This window comes from Cynoglossus semilaevis, chromosome 8 (assembly GCF_000523025.1).
Source record: "Cynoglossus semilaevis isolate Cse_v1.0 chromosome 8, Cse_v1.0, whole genome shotgun sequence".
In the NCBI taxonomy this organism is placed as follows: Eukaryota; Metazoa; Chordata; class Actinopteri; order Pleuronectiformes; family Cynoglossidae; genus Cynoglossus; species Cynoglossus semilaevis.
In genome coordinates this window covers 16,459,738-16,483,072 of record NC_024314.1, presented here as the reverse complement: position 1 = coordinate 16,483,072, position 23,335 = coordinate 16,459,738, and the positions used below count along the sequence as shown (strand labels likewise).

General features: G+C 43.7%; 2 protein-coding genes and 2 long non-coding RNA genes across 5 annotated transcripts; 2 read left to right on the top strand and 2 right to left on the bottom strand.

Annotated features, from left to right (window-relative positions):
- The first annotated feature begins 4 nt into the window (after positions 1-4).
- dusp16 (dual specificity phosphatase 16) lies at positions 5-4,127 on the top strand. The gene is made up of 6 exons (XM_008315280.3): positions 5-271; positions 355-493; positions 1,435-1,598; positions 1,694-1,853; positions 1,930-2,053; positions 2,411-4,127. Exons 1-6 carry the CDS (start codon positions 5-7, stop codon positions 3,474-3,476), a joined length of 1,920 nt encoding a protein of 639 aa, XP_008313502.1. The 3' UTR covers positions 3,477-4,127.
- Positions 4,128-5,562: 1,435 nt separating this feature from the next.
- eps8a (EGFR pathway substrate 8a, signaling adaptor) lies at positions 5,563-22,510 on the top strand. 2 transcript variants are annotated; one of them, XM_025057838.1, is made up of 21 exons: positions 5,563-6,017; positions 11,140-11,232; positions 11,736-11,794; positions 12,746-12,813; positions 13,483-13,644; positions 13,732-13,881; positions 14,413-14,495; positions 14,582-14,718; positions 15,015-15,088; positions 15,165-15,291; positions 15,372-15,460; positions 15,565-15,639; positions 15,712-15,860; positions 15,994-16,171; positions 16,262-16,296; positions 16,722-16,824; positions 16,894-17,034; positions 18,008-18,245; positions 18,352-18,529; positions 18,620-18,752; positions 20,729-22,510. In XM_025057838.1, exons 2-21 carry the CDS (start codon positions 11,168-11,170, stop codon positions 20,837-20,839), a joined length of 2,355 nt encoding a protein of 784 aa, XP_024913606.1. In that variant the 5' UTR covers positions 5,563-6,017; positions 11,140-11,167; the 3' UTR covers positions 20,840-22,510. The 2 variants fall into 2 exon arrangements, with proteins under 2 accessions (XP_024913606.1, XP_024913607.1); XM_025057839.1 differs by having other exon boundaries at positions 5,564-6,017; positions 16,265-16,296.
- On the bottom strand, positions 10,324-11,035 carry LOC112487359 (uncharacterized). The gene is made up of 2 exons (XR_003050400.1): positions 10,986-11,035; positions 10,324-10,854 (listed from the first exon to the last, which is right to left on the bottom strand). It is a non-coding gene; the product is annotated as an uncharacterized LOC112487359 (long non-coding RNA).
- On the bottom strand, positions 11,226-12,815 carry LOC112487358 (uncharacterized). Its single transcript, XR_003050399.1, has 3 exons — positions 12,678-12,815; positions 11,845-11,972; positions 11,226-11,410 (listed from the first exon to the last, which is right to left on the bottom strand). It is a non-coding gene; the product is annotated as an uncharacterized LOC112487358 (long non-coding RNA).
- Positions 22,511-23,335: the final 825 nt, after the last annotated feature.

Below are 23,335 nucleotides of genomic sequence, written 5' to 3'. Positions count from 1 at the left end.
TGACATGTCGGAGCCACCGGGCTCCAGGTCCAGATCTGGGATGGCCAGGCCTGTCACAACGGTGCGACCCATCGGCGCGGAGGCTCTGGTGGCTCTTCTGGAGGGCGGGCTGGATCGCGTGGTGCTGATCGACAGCCGGCCTTTTGTGGACTACAACGTGTCGCACATCCTGGAGGCCGTGAACGTCAACTGCTCCAAGCTGATGAAGAGGAGGCTGCAGCAGGATAAAGTCCAGATCGCAGAGCTGCTGCAGCACTCAGCCAAGAAAAAGGTAAAAAAAAAAAAACCCTGACCTCTGTCCTCCAGGTCAGAGGTTCAAGGTAGAAACAGACTGACTCTCCACTGTCACTGTAGCTGGAGCTCCACGGTGACCAGGAAGTTGTGGTGTACGACCAGAGTTCTTCAGACCCGGCAGCCTTGGGCTCTGACTTGTTCCTCAACGTCCTTTTACTGAAACTAGAGAAGAGTTTCCCTTCAGTTCACCTGCTCTCAGGTGAGTGGGCTGCACTGCCGCACTTGTGACACCCAGTGGACACATTGTTAATGTCATCTCACTGACCACAATGTTCCATTTAAAGTGAGTCTTCTTATCCTTGGCACAGATGTCACCAGGAATAGATACACTTTGGTTGAATACTTCTTTCAATAAGATAAAAAACAACACTGCAGTATTTCTGCAGCTGTCCTGCTGACCTCAGCCAAGCCACTGTTTCACTTTTCTAGCGCCCTCTGTTTTTCTTTTTTTTGACTGGACAGGCAGATGATCTGCAGACGTCCTCTCCTCTTTCCAGTCAGGATTACGTTATGTAACCATGATGTAATGCTCTGCTGTGAGGACTCCGCCCTGTAGTGTAAACGAAACCAAAAGGCTCATGAGCTTCACGACAAAAAAACAAAAAAACACTTTGGGTCAAATCATTACACAAGTCAGTAGGACATGAATTGTTGAACACACACACACACACACACACACACACGCACACAAAGAGCCGTCCAGTGAAGGCCCAGTATTCAGACTTTAAGATGCAGAGACAGCAGCAGAGTATGAGTCTTTCTTCAAACTCATTTTGGTTCATGGGCCACGTTCAGCCTGGTTAGATGTCCAGTGGGTCGGACCAGTACAATCATAACATAATTACCTGTAAATAACAATAAATCCATGTTTAGTTTCCATGCCAAGAAGTAATATTTAATGAAATATAACTTTACAAAACATTATGTTTTAAGTGTTTGTGCATTTTTTTAATTTCAAAATTCATCGTGGGCTGCATTGAACCCCCTAGAGGGCCTGTTTTGGCCCACGGGCCTTATGTTTGACACCCCTGTTTTACTCAGCTGTCTTTCTTCCTGCTCACGCTGGTATTTACATCTGTCTTGTCATTGACAAGGTCTTGGTTGACCTCTGACCCCAGAGCTGTCTTTCTGGTCCCTCAGGTGGTTTCTCTGAATTTTCTCACCTGTTTCCGGGTCTGTGCGAGGGGAAGTCCAACGTGGTTCCCTCATGCGTGTCTCAGCCATGTCTCCCCATCACCAACATGGGGCCGACGCGCATCCTGCCACACTTGTACCTGGGCTGTCAGAGAGACGTGCTTAACAAGGTAACCCTAACCCACTCGGGTTCACAAACTCCGGTTCTCCATCTGGTTTTCATTCTGGTTCTGACTGCGGTTCCACCTCTGTGTTGATGTTTCAGGAGCTGATGCAGCAGAACGACATTGCCTACGTCTTGAATGCCAGTAACACCTGTCCCAAACCCGACTTCATCCCCGACTCCCACTTCCTGCGTGTTCCCGTTAACGACTCGTTCTGTGAGAAGATCCTGCCTTGGCTGGACCGATCCGTGGAGTTCATAGGTCAGACGTCGCCTCACGCTGACAACCGTGAGACATGATTGGTTCTTTTTGCTCAGTCTCCACCTCTCTGTTCCAGAAAAGGCCAAAGCGTCAAATGCTCGTGTCCTGGTCCACTGTCTGGCTGGAATATCGCGCTCGGCCACCATTGCCATCGCCTACATCATGAAGAGAATGGACATGACGCTGGACGAAGCGTACAGGTCAGCAGCAGTCTCAGCAAATACAACGTTTCTGTTTCACATTTATGCTTTTCAACCGTCAACCGTCAGACTGAACATGACCTGGTGTCATTCGCCTGTCTCAGGATACGGATTGGTTTCAGTTCAAACTGTCTCAGGTTAAATTTCTTTTTGATGTGGCAGTGGTTCAGATAGACAAGTGAGGGGGCGGAGCCTCGTTTTGTGTCATCGAAAGTGGACCGAGCGCATTCCTCTGAACAATGTGAACAATTCTTCCTAACAAGCCGCAGCCTCGTTAACCTTCCACTGAACATGTCAGTACTGATTACACACACTCACGGTGACCGGCGCTAATGAGCTGTTCCTTTCTCCTGACAGGTTTGTGAAGGAGAAGCGTCCGACCATCTCGCCAAACTTTAACTTCCTGGGTCAACTCCTCGACTTTGAGAAGAAGATAAAAAGTCCAGAGTCAGAAATGACCCTGCCCGTTGGCAAGGCATCGTCCCTGCTTGAAGACCTGGAGTTGCCCTCTCCAGAGGCAGCTGTGGGCACAGATATCACCGTACTTGAACCTCTCACGCTATCCTGCGTTTTAGCAGATGCCCCTGATGAGCAGTCATTAGCACAGACCCTCAGCGGCCTTCAGCTCACTGACGCACCCGAAGAAAACGCTCGGCTAAAACGATCTTTCTCTCTGGACATCAAGTCCTTCGGCGACACAGGCGTGGTGCCCGCGCACAGAGGCTTCACCCCGTCGTCGGGTGAGTCCTCGGAGGTGTACAAAACCTCGGTGTTTAAAGACACAAGTAAACCCTGTCAGTTCTCACCAGTGGAAGAGGTTTCAGAACAGTCCACGCCGGAGCAGAGCCCCGACAAGGAGGAGGTGGAGACACCACGGCCAACCTCCAGCACCTTCGTCAAACCTCCGCCCGCTGCTCAGAGCTGCTCGCAGCAGTTGCACCGCAGCGGCAGCACAGAGAACGCCACCACTTTCCTCTTTGGCCTCTCTCGGTCCCAGCAGCACATTGCAACAGGAGTCGGCGGCGCCCTGAAAGGCTGGCACTCGGACATTCTGCTGGGACCTGTCGCCGTCTCCACCTCCTCGCTGACCGGAGGCTGGTACCTCTCCTCCGACTCCACGCGCTTCTACTCCACCTCTTTCCTGAGTGGTGGCGGCAGCGGCAGCAGCAGCTACTCTGCGTACACCTGCGGTCACGGCTTGGAAGCCATCCGTCGTCGTGGCAACCGGCCGCGGACGGGCGATTGCGGGGACTCCAGGAGGAGCTGGCACGAGGAGAGCAGCTTTGAGAAGCAGCTGAAACGGCGGAGCTGCCAGATGGAGTTTGGAGATGGGATGAAGGACAGTAGGTCGCGGGAGGAGCTCGGAAAGGTCGGCAGTCAGTCGAGCTTCTCAGGCAGCATGGAGGTCATCGAGGTCTCCTGAGATTGACCGTTGTAAAGAATTCTTCCGGAGCATCCATTCAACGCCAGGATATAAAGAATGTGTTGGTTTCATGTTCCACGTGCTGCATTACACAGGACTTAACAGCAGGGGTCAGCCAAGGCACAGAGACTGGACGTGCAGGAGAAACGTGTCTCATGACCTGTGGACAAGTCAAGGTCTCCACAATATGATGTACTGAAAAAAACAGAACACAATAAATGAAAATCAATCAATAAGACAAAAACTTTTTTTTTAATTTCCCATTTTATTAGAAATTTATACATAAATCATGTAAGTTTAAAATGTAAATCACTCTCATGGACACCTTATTTACACTGTGACCATCACTTACTGAGGTCACACCCAGACGCCGGTGAAAGGATGACGTCATGTTGCTGCAGAAATGGTTTTCATCCACGATGCTGCTGGTGTGTGTGTGTGTGTGTGTTGCTATCAACATTGTGATGCCTCAGTGTGACTCTCAGGTGTGTGTTTGAATGTGTGTGAGTAGTCTGCAAGTGGAAGTGACATCAATGATTGTTCATGTGTTAAACAGAGAGGAAACAATGACGTCACATTTGACTCATGTTTCTGTCGTTAAAGTCAAATAAAAATAATTTGAATCTGAAATAAAAACAAAGAAAAAACATGTGAAGGGGAAGCGAGGTCCAGTCTTGAACCTGACTCCGTCTTAATCCATAGTGCCCTCTTGTGGACACAATGTGTCATGAACCTCAACAACACAGGGGTCTGAAAATGTGTTGTAGCAACATGAAGTTTACGATGTGACATTCAATGTGGAATTAATTAGTTAAGTCAGGATTATCCATAGTGCCCTCTTGTGGACACAATGTGTCATGAACCTCAACAACACAGGGGTCTGAAAATGTGTTGTAGCAACATGAAGTTTACGATGTGACATTCAATGTGTTTAGTTAAGTCAGGATTCTTTCTAAAGCCCAAATTCACAAACACGTTTGTCTCAGTTGATTTTTTAAAATTTAGAATTAAATGTAAAAAATATCCTCACAAAAATATATAATGGGTAAATTACAGGTCTATACATATAATTAGTCACTGAGTTTATGTTAACAAGAATCATTTCAAATTGTATTGAAAATCAAATTAAATCACATAGTGATTAGGTTTTTGTCAACACTGGGTAGAAAAGAAAACTAAACACTATATGTAGAGTACAGTCACACAACTACTACAGTACTAGTAATTGTAGAAACCTGGTGAAAAATTAAAAAATCTTAACTATGGAAATGGTAGCTACGGTGATGTTAGCATATGCAACAATAGTTTCAGATGAAGCCACTTAGTTTTTTAAACCCTTTTGGTGTTTCTTTGATTTACTTAAAGCTCATTTTAGCTATTTAGTTTCATACCGTTAACGTAAGTTCTACGTTTTAGCTCAGTAGCTAACTCATTGGTTAACCTGGGGCTAATATAGTTCGCTAACGTTTATATTTTAGCTATTATTTTCTTCATTTTTCACTGCTCTCTTGTAGGTGTTTTTGCCTTTTTTGGTGACGGTCTTAGTTTTTTGCTAAGAGATTTATTTATCTTTGCATTATCTTGGCTAATATTAAATCTTTATTATTTGGAATACTTTAGACCTTTAGCTTTCGTTTTTTTTACCTTTTGTGGTTCAATGTTTTCCGACGCCCTCCACAGACAGATAGTATAAGTTGTGTACCTTTATCAGTTAGAGACTGTGAAAAAAACAAAACAAAGACACTGTGTTCGAACAGGAGACACAAACCTCATCAACTTAAACAATGTCGAGATTACAAAACAATCATGGAAGCGTTTCTGTGGTGACGGCGAGTGTCGGCAAAGACAGCAGAGGGCGCTCCAGCATTATGTACCAACTAAACACCTGGACTAATACGTTCTTGAACACTGCATGTGAGGCAGGAGCTGCAGCCAAACAGATCAGCTGTTGTACGCATGCGCACTTACATGTGTATTTTCATGGTGATTTGTCAATAGAGTTCACAAAGATTAGCTATTTTCACAATACCGATACTTATCAACCGCCACGTGATCTGTGAACGGTATAAGTTGTGATGCGAATGGGAGAGGGTGAGACAAATGTGTCAATCAAACTATGAGGGAGGGATAAGCCCCGCCCCCTGTGAGTGCAGCAGGTTATCATTGTCGCTATTCAGAGTCAAGTGGAGTTTAAACCGAGTCAAAGCTCACACTGACAGGGACCTAAAGGGCCGAAGAAGCCGAGTGAAAAGACCCTGGAACGAGCTCTTAGCGGCGGATACACGCAGCCAAGAGAAACCGCTGGAAATACAACCAGAGTGGAGCTTCGTCGGATACAACGAGGCCGACGGAGCAGGTGGAGTTAGGCAGAGGAGAACTCTCTCTGTTGGATACCAGGAGGCCCGAGGAACCGCTGGAGGACTCCGGACAGTGTCGGAGATAAAGACGCCAGAGAAGCCGCGAAAGGAGAGCTCTTGTGTCAGAGCCTCCTGTCTGAGCCATGTTTTTCTAACGGTCCTCGACTTTGAATCACACCTGCAGGTGAGCTCCAGTGTTCAGGCCAATTCACATTGCTCCCTGACTGGTCTCCGTAAAAAAACAACAACCCATATTTTCCATTAAAACAGTTTCTGATCTAATTTCCAACACACGGTCCTCAGGGAACCTGATCTCTACCTGCGGCGGCGTGTTGTAAACGGAGAACACCCTCACACCAGATCACATTGGAAATTTCACATTCATTTATGCCGCAGCTGTTGATGAGCTCAAGACACTAGAAATAGCGGTACCTGACATCGAACTATCATAGTTTATTCATTCGGCATCACTATTCCACACTGACACTCGGTTCCTATGATTTAAATTCAACTTTTACACAAATCCTGTAACGTTAACTCTGCGGGCTACGCCGAGGAGCTTCGAGCTTCATCGTGATTATGTTGTTTAAAGTGTAAACATTTACATTAACATATATATTGACACCGAATTCAAAATGAAAAGCTGACATAGTTGGTAATAACATACATTTAAGTAAATAGACGCGTGTTGTACGTAAGAGCAGGGAATTGAAGCTAGTTGAGTGGAGTTTGGTGCAGAGAGCAGAAGTCCGTGTTGAAAATCGTACAGTTTTGACCGAGGTCTGTGTTAGTTGGACGATGAAGGCCAATCAGTCAGAGACAGGAACGAGCGGAGGTCACAGCCATCATGAACAGATCATCGGCCGAGCTAACAGGTCGGTGAGTGTCTTTGTTTGGCCTGGTTAGCCTGGTTGTCAGGAGGACACAGATAGCGTGGCTCATCATTGTTACAGTCAGTCTCGGGTTATCTCTAAGAAACACGCTCCTGTGTGTGTGTGTGTGTGTGTGTGTGTTTGACAAGTAGCAATTAAACTGGTTCTCCTGTGACAGTTCTCAGCTTCAGCCATTGGTGCTGATGAGTTTTGTGGAAAGGGACAATTTAAAATAAAAAAAATAAAAATTCAGAATGTTGCCTTGCTGTGGGGGCCCAGACTGCTCTGTCACGGTGGTGTAACTTGGGTGTTTCCCTCTGTTTTATTGTCACATGGAGGTCAAAGGTGGACCAGCTCTTAAGAAAGCAACCAGTGAGGTCAGAACTCTTGTGAAATCACAGTTGGTGTCACTGACCGTTTTACGCCTCCTAGTCCTACAAGTCTTCAAAGTTTGCTCCATCTTAACGAGATTACGAGGTCTGGTGTTCAAGAAGCGGCCCGCGGGCTACACCAACTTCAGAGTGGCCCAGTCTGTGCACAATTGGAGACTGAGGAATACGACATTTCTACAGATGATGGACCAAGGAAGTCTTTCCGTTGCCTAGCAACATGAAACCAATGCATCGTGTGTGGATGTGTTAACACGTGTCCCACTGAATGTAGCAATGTTAAAATTATCAATCAAAATAGTCAGTGTAACAACAGCTCCACCTTTGTTGGACTAGCTGTGTTACTGCTGTGTTACTGCTGTGTTACTCACCTACGCTAACACAGAAGTAACATCATGATCTAAACCAGTGGTGTCCAACCACATACAGACCTAAATAGATGTCAAGTGGGTCGGACCAGTACAGTCACAACATGATTCCCTATAAATACCAATAAGTCCATGTTTCCCCCTTTGTTTTCATGCAAAGAAGTATATTAGATAGTTATTCCTATTTATTCCTACTTAATTAAATATATGTTTTACAAATAATATCCTGAACATTAAGTGTTTGTATATTGTTTGTGTATTTTCCAAAACTATTAAGCGGGACGGATTGAACACCCTAGCGGGCCGTTTTTGGCCCAAAGCCGTGTGTTTGACACCCTTAATTTAGGACAAAAAACATCAGAAACTAAAGAAATCAAACGTAGCACAATCCAACGTCAGACGTACAAATGGCTAATGTCAACAAAGCTGTGGACGGGGTGTCTTTGGACTTTACTGTATGTCACACAGCTCTTCAAACTTCACGTTCTAATTCTTGGACAATGCCTTTAATAGTTTCCTGGAAAAAAGGCCTGATGGGAAAAAGCCCTCAGTGTCTCCTCCCCTGGGACAGACTCTATTTGTGGACGTTTCCCAGTCTCGGAGCTTTTGCGTAAACATGTCATGTTTCTGTTATGGAAAATGGTATGAAAAAACGTTTTACTGAAGCCCAAGTTCCAGGTCGTCTGTTGAATGAGTGACATTGGTTACCGTGGCAACATGGAAACCATACCTGGCAGGTGTTTACCTTGATCCGTGGGCACGGCCTGTCTTGAATTATGGGATGGAAACAGGACGCTGTGAGAGATTGACATGGAATACACGGTTTACACAGGGCGTACCAAGTTTTCTGGAAATCAGTGATTTGATTTAAAAAAAAAAAAGTTTGTTTAAATCTTTCCTTAATCCGTGAGACTCTCGATCTCTCAGATTAACACGCCCTCTCCAGTGAATAAAGAGCTGGTTTTATATGAAGTTAATCATGTTTTATTAAAACTCAGTTTGATCCCAGTCAGATTACAGCTCTGTTCAGCGACTCTCAGCAGAGTAGGGATTAGGGTGGATTATTAGCTGCCGGTTGTAGTCCGTTGACTTGACTCTGAGTGGTCAGTGGTCCGTGGTCAGTCAGGTCTGTGGACTTTGGTGTGAGAGGGTAAATGACTGAACAGGCTTGTTTTTCTGATGACTTTTTCCGGCTGCACGGATCAATAATCCGGCTGATCTTGTGGGATTGAACAGACAGTTAGGGACGGCGGCCATAGCTGCAGCAGCAGGTCTGAGTGAGTCTGAGGATGTAGGTCAGACAAACGAGACGCTGCTCTCAGAGACGTGTGGCTCCGATCTCTGCTGAGGACGATTAATCAATCCACGCACAGCTGATCTGTGTGACTGGTCATCACAGGTCACACGTGTCAGGCTGTCGTTAAACCTGTCGCACACGTACGCAGCGACTACGTTCTCAGCGTTTGTTCGACTGATCACAACAAAAGTGTCGCTTAATCTGACAGAATAATGTCAAATTATGGGATTATTGACTTTAACAGTGGACATTCACTGTTTGTCTAAACAAAACAAAAAAACGCACGTGGTGGTGTTGTACAAGATGTATCCCAGCATCCTTTGTTCACAGAGGATTAAAGCGTCTGTGTGTGTGTGTGTGTGTGTGTGTGTGTGTGTAAATCTTTGTACTAATCCTTCTTACTTTTCCCTGTCCGACACTGAGACTGACGACGTTTCAAACCGACGCAGGTAAATTTAGCCAGAATGATTTTTTTTATACAGGTATTGAAAAGAGAGGCAGCAAAGGATTGTGGGGGATTGAGTCAACTTTGTGTGGCGTCTGGTGTTATCAGTGTGACTGCAGTGATATGAGGGGCGTGAGACCTTCAAGGATCTCTGATAAAGAGTTCCTTTAAGCCAACAGACAGCCTGCATGTGAGACGTTCAGGGAACCTTGGTGATTTGTAGCCTCTGATAACTTTGATAATACACATCGTCTGAGGTGTTCAGGGTTTTAGTGTTTCACTTCCAGCTTCTACTCTACTTTGAATGTGCAGCGAAGGAAATGTTAGGGAGCGTGTGTAACTTAGTGTCAGCCTTTCAGATGACATGAGATGAGTTCAGGGTTATCTGTCGTTTTATAGTTTCTGCTGATAAAGTTGAGGACGCTTCAACCTCCCTTGGGAAATGACCTAATATGCTCAGAAGTACTGGGTGGAGGATTTCAGTCTGTGTAGAAAAGTACTTTCTACTGAAGATAAGTCAGTGTTTCTTGTGAAATGTTCAGGGTGTGTCGGAAACAAACGCTTTCTACCTGTAAATGTACTGTACACGTATTGAATTTTGGAAAAAAAACTTTTTTCCAATGATGGGCAGTCATCGGTATTTGCACTGACGCCATGTGACCCACTTTGGTGACAAAAAGTTTTGGGTAAAACAACAGCGGGGCGTGGCAGCACTTCCTGTTTGGTGACTCATTAACAATGGGTGTGTGTTTGAAGGTTAGTTAGAAATTAACAGTGTGATGAAACAGACTGCAAACGGGATGTGAAAATTCAACATCACTTCATCAGGAGACCTCACTGTTTCAGTTTTGTGTTTTCAACCAAATTAATGGAAATGTGTTTTCTTAATACAGAGGTGTGTGTGCGTGTGTGTGTGTGCGTGTGCGCAGGTGCTCATGTGTGGGCATCACAACTCAAACATTATATATTGCGTCAGCTGTTTATTCTTTGTATGAATATATCGTACTGATACTGAGAAGTTTGCATAAAATTCAGCCCTAAATCATTACAGAGCTGCCTGTGAGGTTTATTCTGAAAAAAAGTTGTTTCTTTGAGGTTGTTCTCTGAGGTTGCTTCTTTAAAAAAAAGAAATGAACTACAATTCATTCCGATCATTTCTGAGATCTTTTATGTTTTTTTTTTTTTCAGTTTCAAGGGAACTATTTCCGAGCTGTTGTTTTCCCCTCTGTGGTCCTCTGAGCTCGTTCTCCCTGAGCTTTGTCTGACAGGCGGAGAGTGTCGTTGTCATGGAGGCAAACAGTGGGAAAAGTAATCAGACTTGGCCTTGCAGAGTAAACAGGAAGCCCGGTCACGACCGTCTCCGTGCCTTTATACAGACATCTTCAAATTCAACAGCTATTTTTTTATAGCCGAGAAAGGGAAACATTGAGGAACGAGGCGGAGAAAAGACAGCGTTGACTCTTTTATCCGTGTCAGGGCCGCTACGTTTCAATAAAGATAAGAAAAAAAGCCAAGAATCCAGGTCTCTGTGGTTTTAGTGCTTATCCGAATGAGTAGATGTGGAACCAAACGTCCATAAAGTAGAAGTTCTAATGGTCTAAGTTCTAAGGTCATGACCTTAGGGGTCATGTTTATCACATCTGAGGTCACCTAGAGGTCAGGAGAAGCAGAAACAAATATATGGACATGAGCTGTTATGTCAGCATAAAAGATAAAAGTGTCACATTAACAGTCTGTGTTTGATCAAAAATGTTGGCAGATTAGTGGTTAAAGGAACTGACTTTTCATTGGAAGGTTGCTGGTTCAAATCCTGGCCCACGTTGTGTCATTGACTGGTTCAAATCCTGGCCCACGTTGTGTCATCGACTGAAAAAAACAAGCTGCTTCTTCTTCTACTTTTTCATTGGTGTTTTTGTTTTTGTTTCTCTCCTTCAGCTGACGACGACGACGACATCGTAGCAGGATGAACGGTTATGAAGCTCCGCCCCCCGCCTCCAGCATCTTTGGCTCCAGCAGCTCACACATCAAGTATGTGTCGTTCTGACCAATCAGAATCGTCTGTGTTTTTTGTCCGTATTTCAAATGTCAGCATGGAGGGAAAAAAACTATAAATGTTATACGAGTCTCATTCCACATCCAACAGCAAATGTTGACGTCACATCAGAGATGACTCTGACTCCGCCCACTCTAGTCCAGATCAATCGATCTATAAAACCACAGAAAAACAAAGTGTGATCAGATTAGATCATGACTGAGTCTTGAATCCTGGTCCAGGGCCTGGTCCAGATTTGGACATTCAAGGATTTCCAGGTCAAAGGTCAATGGTCAGCTGCTTCATCTACACACACATTATAATGTGTGTGTGTGTGTGTGTTGATGATGTCATGTCTGATGAGGTAAATGAGAGAGCAAGAACTCATCGGTGATTCTGGAGATTTTATTGTAAGATGCATTGACCATGACGACAGTTGAATGTTTAATTATCTGTGTGTGTCTGTGTGTGTGTGTGTGTGTGTGTGTGTGTGTTACAGTGGACACGACACAGAGCCCAAGAAACTCAAGGTCAAGTCTGGTGCCAAAGGCCTGTACGGTGAGTGTCGTCATCACCGCCGCAGTATTTAAAAGCATTTGTTTACTCACAGTTTGAGTCCCGGTGATTGTTGTGAACCGTCATCAGCGTTTGTTGATGTCGTCAATAATTCAGTCCCATCAAACCTCGGCGTCTCGTCTCATTTTTCACATGAACAGAATCGGAGGACATTTATTTTCTGCGATCGTCGTCCAAACACAAAAAGAAAAGTCACAGTGAGCAGAGTGTGCGTGTGAGTTTGTGTGTTTTATGTTTGTTTGTTTGTGTGTCTGTGCACGTGTGTACGGTGTGTCGAGTGTTTGCATGTGTCTGTGTGTTTGTGTGAGTCTCTTAACTCGGGTCAAATGTTTTGTTTGTTAAACAAAACACAGTTTTCCTACAGTCCTTGAATGCAGCAGGCCTATCTGCCTTCCGTGTACACACATACACCACACCAGGGATTTCCAACCTCCGGTGCAGGGACCGGTGTCGGTCCGTAGATCATTTGGTACCGGACCACAGTCGGACATAGTAAAATGGTGTCGGTCCGTAGATCATTTGGTACCAGACCACAGTAGGACATAGTAAAAAATGTCCTTCAGTTTTATTAATTTACTTCATTCAAAAAAAATCCAGTCAAATCCCTTTACTTTTTTCATTCAAAGATAATCTGACAATGTTTCAAAACAACAGGTCAAAGGTCATTCAGACTCTGATACTGACAGAATAAAGTCTGAAAGATGTTTTATTTTGAAAATTCAATGATCCTTCAACTGATGTACAGTTGCTGTCCACGGTAACGGCTGATTTTTTTTTTGTGTCTGACCCTTGGTTGACCTTGTTTTAACGTTTGTATCATGTTATCATTGAGTCACATGACCATGACAATTAATAAGAAACTCACCCTTTGGTTTTTTCTTTGTTGTTTGTTCACACAAGAACGTCATTTGACCTCTTGACCTCTCGTTGCAGAACAAAGAAAACACTTCACCAAAAACAGCATCAACAGTTTGACGGACACGTCGCAGTATCACGTAGAGGTGAGAACATCCATGTTTACTGAACGTACGCAGTGTTTCAGGAATTCCTTCAGCCGTTGTTTTTGTGTGACATTATCAGAGAGTCTCTCTGCTCTTTGTTGACGGCTCTCCTGTTCCAAAGTCCACAGAGAAAAGTCATGTTTTTAGCTGCTGGGCAGAGACGAACTGTTGATTCACTGCCCTCTGTTGGTGGTGGTGTGTAAAACGTGTAAATGTTCTGAAGTAGGCGACACTAAATAAACCAGGGATGTCAAAGTCATTTTAGTTCAGGGGCTGCATACAACCTAATTAAAGTGGGCCGGACCAGGACAATCATAACAGATTAACATATAAATAACAAAAAGTCTATATTTGTTTTCATGCAGAAAAGTACATTAGATAAATTGTCATATTTAATGAAATGTTTTAAAAACATTTCCTGAAAATGAAGTCTTTGTGTATTTTCTTTTATTTTTAAAATTCATCAGGCGGGCCGAATTGAAAGCCCAAGCGGACCGGTTTTGGCCCGCGGGCTGTATGTTTGACTACCGGAAATAAACCAAATAAATCAAATCACTGATTGTTTTGGTTCACAGTCACCGTTGTTTCGAGATAATATCAGTCAGCCTAGGTTTCATGTGGATGTGCTGCAAACAAACAGCCGATTCTTGTCTTTGTCGGTGTCCTCAGCACCTGACCACGTTCGTCTTAGACCGTAAAGATGGCATGATCACGGTGGAGGACGGGATCAGGCGTCTGCGCCTGCTGAATGCCAAAGGGAAGGTGTGGACTCAGGAGATACTGCTGCAGGTGGAGGAGAAGAGCGTGAGCCTCATGGACCAGGAGACCAACGTGAGCCTCGGCTTTAGTCATGTTCACACCCGGAAACACACACGCCTGAAGTTCGTTTATCTGATTGTGTTGTTTTTTTTAAATCAGAACGAGTTGGAGAGGTTTCCCATCGGTACCGTCCAACACTGTCAGGCCGTGATGAAGGCCTGCAGCTACGACTCCATCCTGGCTCTGGTCTGTAAGGAGTCCGGTCAGAGCAAACCTGACCTGCACCTGTTCCAGTGTGACGACATCAAGGTAGAGCAGCTCGGACTTTCTTCACTTCTTCCCTGTTCCTGGATATCTGCTGTGTGATTGGCTACTTAGATAGCTAGTTTATACATAGTTGATAATGAGCGCGTTGCTATTATAAATCGTATTGTTTTAGGCAAAGGCTAACGTTGATCCCTGTGGAACACCGATTAATGGAACAATATGTTGACGTTTACAAATGTCGCACGATCGTGAATAGGGCTGCATACCGAATGTGTTGTTTCCCAAAGACTGGCTCGCGACCCTCAAGTGGGTTGCAATATTTTTTTTGGGGTCGTCTCGCATCATGTTTCCCAGGAGTTTACGAATTATGTCTATTGACTTAGGTCTCGAAGGTTTGTGACTTTTAAAATATGCGTTTCCAGAAAAAAAAGTTTGGGACCAAGTATCAAAAAATGCTTTGTCAAAAAAAGTATCGTTCAGGAACTGATATCAAAATGTAGGTATCAACATTGGTATCCACATTTTTTATCGATACCCAGCTCTTATCGTGAAATGTAATAACGTTAATTTCAGGCGAACCTGATCCACGCGGACATTGAAAGTGCCATGATCGACGCCAAAGGAGGAAAAGTGAAGAAACGTCCAGAGACTCTGAAGTAAGACGGTGTATAATTATTCATTCATAACATTTGCCCTGCTGAGAGCTGATTGGCTGACTCAAACGTTCACTCCTCCACTGCAGGATGATCCTGAAAAGTGATGGTCTCATCCCACCTCCACCCCCTGCTCCTGCCCCTGAACCGCCCCCTCCGTCCGACCCGGTGGACGTGAAAAGTCGTGCAGCTGCGTGGTCGGCGTGGACCAGCGAGCAGCAGGACTGTGAGTATTTGTCCAGTTACCAGATAAATATTTGAAACATTTTTGATTTTAACAAACTGAAAATAGAGACTGTTGAGGTCTTATAATTTCATTTCAAAAATATGTTTTAATATTTATGAGATATAATTACCAGTCATAAATATCAGTAAAACATACATAAAAGTAAGATTTAAGGTTAAAAATACTAATAAAAACACATTTGAAATTTCTAAGTAAAAGCAAAAAAAATTTTTTTTTGTTAATTTATTTTTACATAAACATAAATAAATAATTTTTTTAAATTTATTTTCATATAGATGAGATACCACAGAGTCTGTCAGACGACTATGGCTCAGTGGAGATGACGGCCGCCAAAGTCGACAGAGACGTGGTGAGTGAAGTGTGACCTGAGGTCAGCTGATCGTCAGGAGTCATCTATTTAAGAAAAACCTTCTGTTCTTTTTCAGCAAATCCTGAACCACATCCTGGACGACATTGAGTTCTTCATCACCAGACTACGGAAAGCTGCCGAGGCCTTCAACGAGCTGTCCAGCAGGAAGAAGGTGAAGAAAGGAAAAAAGAAAAGTCCAGGAGGTTAGTCCGTTACATTTCCACATGGTCCTTGGTCCTTGTTGGGCGTGATTAATAGCTGTCTTTCTCCGTGCCACCACCAGAGGGCGTGCTTACTTTGCGCTCCAAACCTCCCACTGAGGACGAGTTCATCGACTGCCTGCAGAAGTTCAAACACGCCTTCAACCAGCTGGTGGGGAGTTCAATTCCGTGTTCAGGTCACTGGTCTGTAACGCTGCTGGCGTTGCCTTCACTGACCTCACATCAACCCGTGTCTTCTTTTGTTCTGACCCTCAGGCAAAGCTGAAGGACCACATCCAAAACCCCAGTGCCATGGATTTAGTTCACTTCCTTTTCGCACCTCTGAAGATGGTCAGCCTCCGACTGTTGCTGTCGCTGCGCTCGGTGATAAATAAACTCTGACGCTTGTGTTCTTCCCCTCAGGTGATCCAGGCGTCCGGCAGCCCGGACCTGGCCCGCAGCGTCGTGGTTCCTCTGCTGACCAGAGACGCCATCGAATTCCTGCATGAGGCAGGGACGGCAGAAGAGAGACATCTATGGGTTGCACTGGGAGATGGATGGACGAAGTGCAGGTGAGGCAGCGGTGGCGATGTGACCAACAGGGGGCATTCTGGGCTAAGTTCCACTTCTGTTACACATACTGTACCGTTTTTAAATTTTTAAACAAACTGAAACTTTTCTCTTCCTGTCTTCTTGCACCTCCAGGCTGGAGTGGCCCAAAGATCAGTATTTCCCGCCATGTGTCCTGACTTTTCGGGACGGCTGGGAGCCGCCAGCTTTACCGACGCCGGCTCGTGAGCGCAAATTAGCCCAGTTAGCCGAGAGCCTAACCAGTGTAGGGATCCAAAGACAAGACGACCAGAGCACCAGGTTGTTTCAGGAGGTACGCGTCAGTTTAACACAAATTAAACAACACCTGGACGTTTCATGTTTTTTCATGTTTCACTTAGCTGCTGTGTCGTTGTCTGTCCAGCAGGGGGCACCACAGGCGTTTTCCTCCACAGACGGGTACGATTTCTCCAACTCTTTTAAACACAGGCAGTTTCTGGATCAGGACACTGCTGTGGCTGCTTTCAAACACGCCCTCAGCCGCAGGGTCGACCGGTAACACCGAGATCACGTGACGCCATGGAGTACTGTTCCCACTGGGGTCTTACATCTAAGATAATCTCTGTAACTCTGAATGTTTCCGATTCCGACTCTTCTCTTTTGTCTATTAGGGAAAATGATAATTTCCGACTTTTAAATAATAACATCTTTAAATTCCTTATTCTCTTTCCACTCTTTGGAACACTACTCCATGGCTCCAGTGTAGTCGACATCAAGTCTTGATCCACACATTAGTCAAGCTAAATAAAAAAATCTATAAATGTCAATAATTGTAATGTCATTTTGTGTAAATACTTATTCATAATTCTATTTTTTTATTCCAGAGGTTTCGATTCTGCTCGACCAAAACTTTTTGCCAAATCTAAATATGACTTTGTGGCACGCAACAGCACGGAGCTGTCTGTGCTCAAAGACGAGGTTGTTGAGGTAAACATTTTTTTTTTTTCTTCAGGCAGAAATTTAAGCAAACATTTAGTTTAAATTCTATCTTTCCAGGTCCTTGACGACAGGAAGCAGTGGTGGAAGGTTTGTAACGGTGAAGGCGTGTCAGGTTACGTGCCAAACAACATCCTGCAGGTCACCAGGTCGGTGGATGTGACCGGCCGCGCTGAGCCCGTCTACAGCCACACCATCCAGGTGAGGGAGCCGACATCTGTGTCCATTTGTAATTCCCTGCATCTGAGGACCGTCTCATCTCATGACTCTTTTGTTTTGTTTAAAAAAATGAAGCTAATGATGCCAAAGAAGGAGTTTGAGTTGTTTAAGGTAGGACGACGATTGAGAGTGAACTGTCACCTGTCCTTCTCCGGGCTGTCACCTTTTACCAAAATATTTTCAAAATATTTTCCTGCACAGTGGCTGTCACCTTTTACCAAAATATTTTCCTGCTTATTTTATTTCAAATAATCGTTGTAATATTTTTGTATTTAGATTAACAGTTAAACTACATAATTTGACACCAGTACAGATCAAGCCAGTATATGGAGATCATTTATTCTTAATAAGAGTCATCTGTTACATCGTTTCCCAAATACTGGGTCGCGACCCTCAGGTGGGTCGCAAGAGTTTTGTTTTTTTTTGGGGCGTTTCGCATCATGTTTTCCAGGAGCTTACGAAAAATGTCTATGGACTTGGGTAGCGAAGATTTGTGACTTTAAAAACATATGGGTCCCCAGAAAAAAAGTTTGGGAAACACTGGTCTATTGGACAAAGACAAAAATTGGCTGTAAAATTCACCTTATTAATAAACAACTCCCCGGAACAGGTTGACTGTAACCACCCCACCCGTATACCTCCCACACTACCACTTAATTACTAACTAAAAAGTGACAGCCCTAGTTCTGTAGAAAGAGTCTCCCTTTAAGAGTGTAGTCAATGAAGTCATCAGCGTAGAGTCGAATCCTCCATAGGTTTAGTTTGCTGTGGGCTTGCTGTGAAATAAAAAATAACAGAAGTTTTGAGAACATTTGTTTCTTTACCAACACGTTTCTTTGTTTTTTTGACACCGGCAGCAATTACTGGGCGAGTTGAATGAGGTAAACAAGTGTTAGCATGACCACACGTTGAGCTGCTACATTAGATACAAAAACAAAATCGTTTGTCCTTTCAGAAACAGACGTCCAGGACTGACCTCATCCAAAGTAGAGCAGCGACAACGCCCACCTCCCCCTCCCCACCGGCCCCTGCCAGGCTCCCGACCCCCCCACTGCCTCCTCCAGCCGCTGAGCCCGCGAAACCCACTGCTGGCGGGAACAGCGCCATCAGCCGCCAGAACAGTAGCACATCCAGTGACCAGGGCACCGTCACCATGAGGGATCGCAACAACCAGAACCTGCCAACTTCCAACCGTGAGTCCACGTCCCCAGAAAAACATTCGAATGGTTGGTTTTTTTTTTTGTTTGTTTTTTTTTTGTTTTTCTTTGACATCTCGTCGTGTCTTGTCGTCCCCTGCAGGCAGAAAGTCCAACATGGAGGAGGTGCAGGACGAGCTGTTGCACAGACTGACGCTTGGTCGTAGCACACAGAAGAAGTTCCAGGTTCCTCCTCGCAGCAATCCGTCTATCAACATAACGTACGACTCGGCGCCTTGGGAGGTCAAATCGTGGTTGGAAGCTAAAGGCTTCAGTCCTGTGTAAGTCCGCGGTGTGTGACGTTGCTGGGAAGTCAATTCCTGGTGGACATGTAGCCCTCAGGCTAACAAGACGTGTCCTCTCTTTCACAGAACTATTTCCAGCCTTGGGATACTCACAGGTGCTCAGCTGTTTTCTCTGAAAAAGGAAGAGCTAAAAACAGTTTGTCCTGATGATGGCGCTCGTGTCTACAGTCAGGTGATGGTACAGAAGGCGGCCCTAGAGGTGAGGAATTCAATTTCGAAGGAGTGAATATTTGGCCTTTAACAATTAAAAGTGGTTTGATTTCAAATGCTAGAGACAATTATCAAATCTCTAGTCTGCAATGAACTAATTTGTAGCCAGAGTTGCTAATGTTGCTAAAGTGAATGGTTACATGAGTCTGACACATTTGGATTTGCTCCACCTACCAACGACGAGAACAGACTTTCCTGAATGAACCGTATCTGATTACATTGTTGTGCTTTGATTAACTTTGGCTAGCTGACGCAGAGGCCACAAAAGTCTGTGAAAGTGAAGAAGCTGCAGACCTAAGATTCTGCAAAAACAATTAGTTTGCCTGCTAACAGTCGAACAAAATAGTGATTAGAGGTCGAACTGAATTTGTTTCAAAACTAAAAATGTTTCTCTCTTCTCTGATCTGCGGCTACGAAGGTTTTGTTAGACACAAGCTAAGATAACAAGTCCTGTGACCTCATGTTGCTGTTTGACATCATCAGTTCATGGGTTACAGGGTCAGATTTGCTATCTGATGGAGGAAGTTTGAATTTTTTTTTTGAGTCTTCTGTCCCCAAACCGTGGTCGTCCTCTTGTCTCTGGTGTTTCTCTGCCCCATGCAGGTTTTCTTCTGACCCTCCTTCAATCTCCTGAGTCTGTTTCCACTTTCACTCAGGTATCAGGATCACATGAAATCTGTGGATTTGCTCTGTTGGCCAGACTTACAGGACCAGACAGTGATGTAGACCAGGACTGTCAAACATTATTATTATTATTATTATATAATCTTTATATATTATATAATTTTCTATTTTCAAAATTCAAAAACCGGGCCGGATTCAACACCCTAGCGGGCCGATCTTGGCCCGCATGCCATATGTTTGACACCCCAGATGTAAACTATGACGAAAAAAGAGACTTTGTGAACTAAAGTCAACTAATCTGACAGACAGATCATTACAGTAGACTTGATTTTGAACCTTCTGATCTGGACTGTTAGCTTTGGACTTTTTGGACTTGGCATCAGCATCGTAGCTCATTTGGAGTGACTTCCGTTTCATGATAAAAAATACAGTGATCCTGATTTAGGAATACCTGTTTTACACTTTCTAGAACCTAGGTTTACTATGTTTGACTCAGAACCTGTGAAATCCACATTGGACTTGAGTCGAGACTCCGGGGTCTTAAGAACCTGGACTCTGGCCTACAGAGTGAATCTTATGTGCGTTGATGTAGCTCCAGTCTTCATGTCGCTGCTGTGGTCCTCTAGTCCAGTTAGTTCTCCTTAAACTCCATTAATGAACTCGGTCCAGAACATCTGCGCTCACTTCCTGTTGACCCCCTGACCTCTGGCTTAACTCCCTCTTATCCCGCCCTCGTAGATACCAGGAAAGTACGCATAATCTTTGAGACCAGTTTCAGAGCACTACATTACCCAGCATGCTTCCTTGTAGATACTTGCACACTCTTCACAGCTCGCAGGAACAAAAGCTTCCAGAGGTTTAGCTGAGGTCATGTGACCGCAGTCAGAGGAGGATTATGTCCAGCTGAGTCTTTGTAGGCAGTAAACAATAAGCAGAGACTCTGGAGGGACACTTAGTTAAAAAAAAAAAAATCTCACTCCAAATGTTTTTTATTAATAAATCCTGTGAGCCAATCAGATCATGGGATCCTAAGGCCATCAGCCAACATCAGACAGGAACCATGATCGATAGATACAAATAAAAAAAAAAAAAAATGATGTCAGTCTCTCCAGAGTCTCTGGATCAACATGGTAAATCTGGATTGTTTTCACTCACATGTTTTCTTTTCTTGTGCTTTTTTCCTCTTTCTTCCTCTCCATTGTTCTTTTGTCCCCGTGTCCTCTTTGACCCATTTCACGCTGTCATACCTTTCTTTTGTCCTCCTTTCTTTCTCGTTGTCCTTTGTCCTCCCTCCCTTTCTCCCCTCCTCCTCCTTCCTCTCTTTTGTCTCTGTGTCTCCAGAAGTCCTCAGGCTCTGAGCTACAGGAGATCATGAGGAGGCGACAGGAGAAACTTGCCGCGAGCACCTGTGACTCGGGGGTGGAGTCTTTTGACGAAGGCAGCGCTCACTGACTCCCTCCCTGTTCCTCACCTCCTGTCTTTTGTCCTCCACTGGCTCTGTGCTCTTTGCTCTCAGGCTGCAGCAGACCACGCCGAGTTTGTGGAGATCATGCGTCGCAGACAGGAAGTCTTCAGTTCGTCGCCATAGACTAAACCTACCTGGAAAATGTTTTGACCATTAAGAAGGTCATGTGACCACAAGGGGGAGCTGTTAAAGTTCAGACATGAGAAAACAATGTCTTTCAGATGTGCAAGACTTTTGCCCTCAATCTGGCCGACGCGCATTCCCAACAAATTGGTTGCGCCACACTAATGGCTAACGGACTAATGGCTGTGATTAGTGGAGTCATTTTTCCAAGAATCCAAATTTTCTTAATCATAAATTTGGAAGACTGGTGGATCAGGTCAGTTCAAATCAAATGAACCAATCAAATCGCTGGTCCAACAGGATCTATTTAGGATTTTGTGCCAATTATTTATTTATTACCTTCACATCCAATAATTCTTCACCTACAAACCACTGCAAAAAAAGGGGAAATACCACAAACAAAAACTAAGAAAAAAAGATTGTATTAGTGAAGTATAAAACTACGAACTACAGACATGACCTTAGAAGAGTTCAGCCCTGTTCATAAAGAATATACTGAGAAAATCTGAAACAGATGATGAATAACTACCGATAGAGTTGTTTTAGACATCGTTAAGAAAATGTAAAATATAAATAAAACATGAATGTACATCTTAGATTTAGCACAAACAATTACGTCAATCTTTACATTGATGTTACTAAAGCTCAACATTTAGTAATTTATTAATAGATGTTCTTTCTTAATAGAAGTGAACTACAGAAAAAAGTAAAAATAATTATAATTTCAAATATTTTCTAATTTATGATTACTATGTGATTTAGTTATTAGATTAATCGATCAGCAGCATCTCTGCATATTCATCATAAAATGGAGTTTTGATCAGGTATGTTTTTGAGCTGCTGCTAGCTAAACACTGCTCATTTTGATTCTAAGAATGTTTTTTTTGGGGTCCCACCCACAGTGAAAGGTCAGTCATCATATTCCCCACCGAGGTGGCGTTCGCGCAGGTTCACGAACGCATTCTAAACTTTTGCAGTCAAAAAAATTGTATTTGTAATTTGGGGATATAGATCAGAGTGTCATCTGCAAATAAACTACAGCAAAATTTGATTGATGTGAGAATCAGTGTTTAATGATCTGGACTCACCATTGTGTATATGAGTAGTAGATGAATCACTGCTGTTAGTGAGTAAAGAAGCAAAAATGTCTCTAGTCAAACTTGTCAGGAACAAACTGTTCTCGAGGCCAATCACAGAAAAAATACTACTTGCATTTGTATGCGTCTAGTTTTCATGGTGCCTTTTCCATTTAAGACTGTCCATTCTGCAATAAAACGTTAGTGAAAATCATTGTTATGTTTTTTTGGTACCTGACTGAAGTTGCACACTAACTTCTTTAAATTGCTAAAGCCATGTGATGAGTGCAAATCTGTGCGTGGACCTATTGAAAACTTCAAAAAAGGTGTACTTCAGTACAAAATCTGTAGTCCACTATAGTGATTATTCCTGAAGCAGTATTTATTGTACTGTGTTTGCCTTTGTTAAAGCAGGAGATTAAGATGATGTTAATCTAATAAAAACTGACATAAAATAGACATTCGACCACCATAGCTGTGCAGTTTGTTTACCACTAACTATGGGTATGGGTCATAATTACCAGTTGGTTAATTTACTTCTTAATTTAGAACTATAATCACTTATTGATTATAGATATTTTATTCCTGGCCTATACTAATTTGCGGCTTTGGATACGCGCACGAGTATCCAAAAAAGTATGGGGTAGTTTTCTGCGCGTGCGCAGTAGATAAAACATCCTGTCAACGACTAGCGAATTAGCCAACACACGAACGCAACCCTCTGGAACGCGCAGAAGCGGGAAGCCATTAAATTGTGATTGGACCTACCGCTTGTGAGCCAAGATACGAACTAATGGGAGACGTTTTACAGCGAGTGGCGATAAATAACCACCTGACGATGTACGAGTTTGGTGGACCGGTCAAACAAGTGAGTAAGTAAGCTAACACTCGACTCAGTTCAAATGTTACGTCGGTTTATCGGGAAAATACACAGTAAGCTAGCACAGCTAATATTGCTGCCAGATGTATAGCTTACTAACGGAAGGTCTATATTTAAAAAATAAATGGTTAACTTTTTTACCTTTTCTTATTCTGAACAGTTAAATATTTACATGTACACTCCATGTTTGGGTTACATGTAGTGTCACTTTGTCAAATAAGTTTATTTATAGATAGATACATTCAAACAGCTCACTTCCCTCCTGCCCACTTCTGTTTTTGTAGGTTTTTTCTCGGGTCTGTAGATATGACTGGTAAACATTTCCTCCTATGAAATCCCCAAGATACAGACAGAGGGCAGTGGTGAGGCAGATAAACACATCAACATACACTTATAAAGTGGGT

Coding starts and splice junctions, on each gene's coding strand:
- dusp16 (XM_008315280.3), top strand. CDS start 5: ATGTCGGAGCCACCGGGCTCCAGGTCCAGATCTGGGATGGCCAGGCCT. Junction 494..1,434: donor TTCAGTTCACCTGCTCTCAG/GTGAGTGGGCTG, acceptor CTGGTCCCTCAG/GTGGTTTCTCTGAATTTTCT. Junction 1,599..1,693: donor AGAGAGACGTGCTTAACAAG/GTAACCCTAACC, acceptor TTGATGTTTCAG/GAGCTGATGCAGCAGAACGA.
- eps8a (XM_025057838.1), top strand. CDS start 11,168: ATGAACGGTTATGAAGCTCCGCCCCCCGCCTCCAGCATCTTTGGCTCC. Junction 14,496..14,581: donor AAACGTCCAGAGACTCTGAA/GTAAGACGGTGT, acceptor CCTCCACTGCAG/GATGATCCTGAAAAGTGATG. Junction 16,172..16,261: donor GCACCAGGTTGTTTCAGGAG/GTACGCGTCAGT, acceptor TTGTCTGTCCAG/CAGGGGGCACCACAGGCGTT.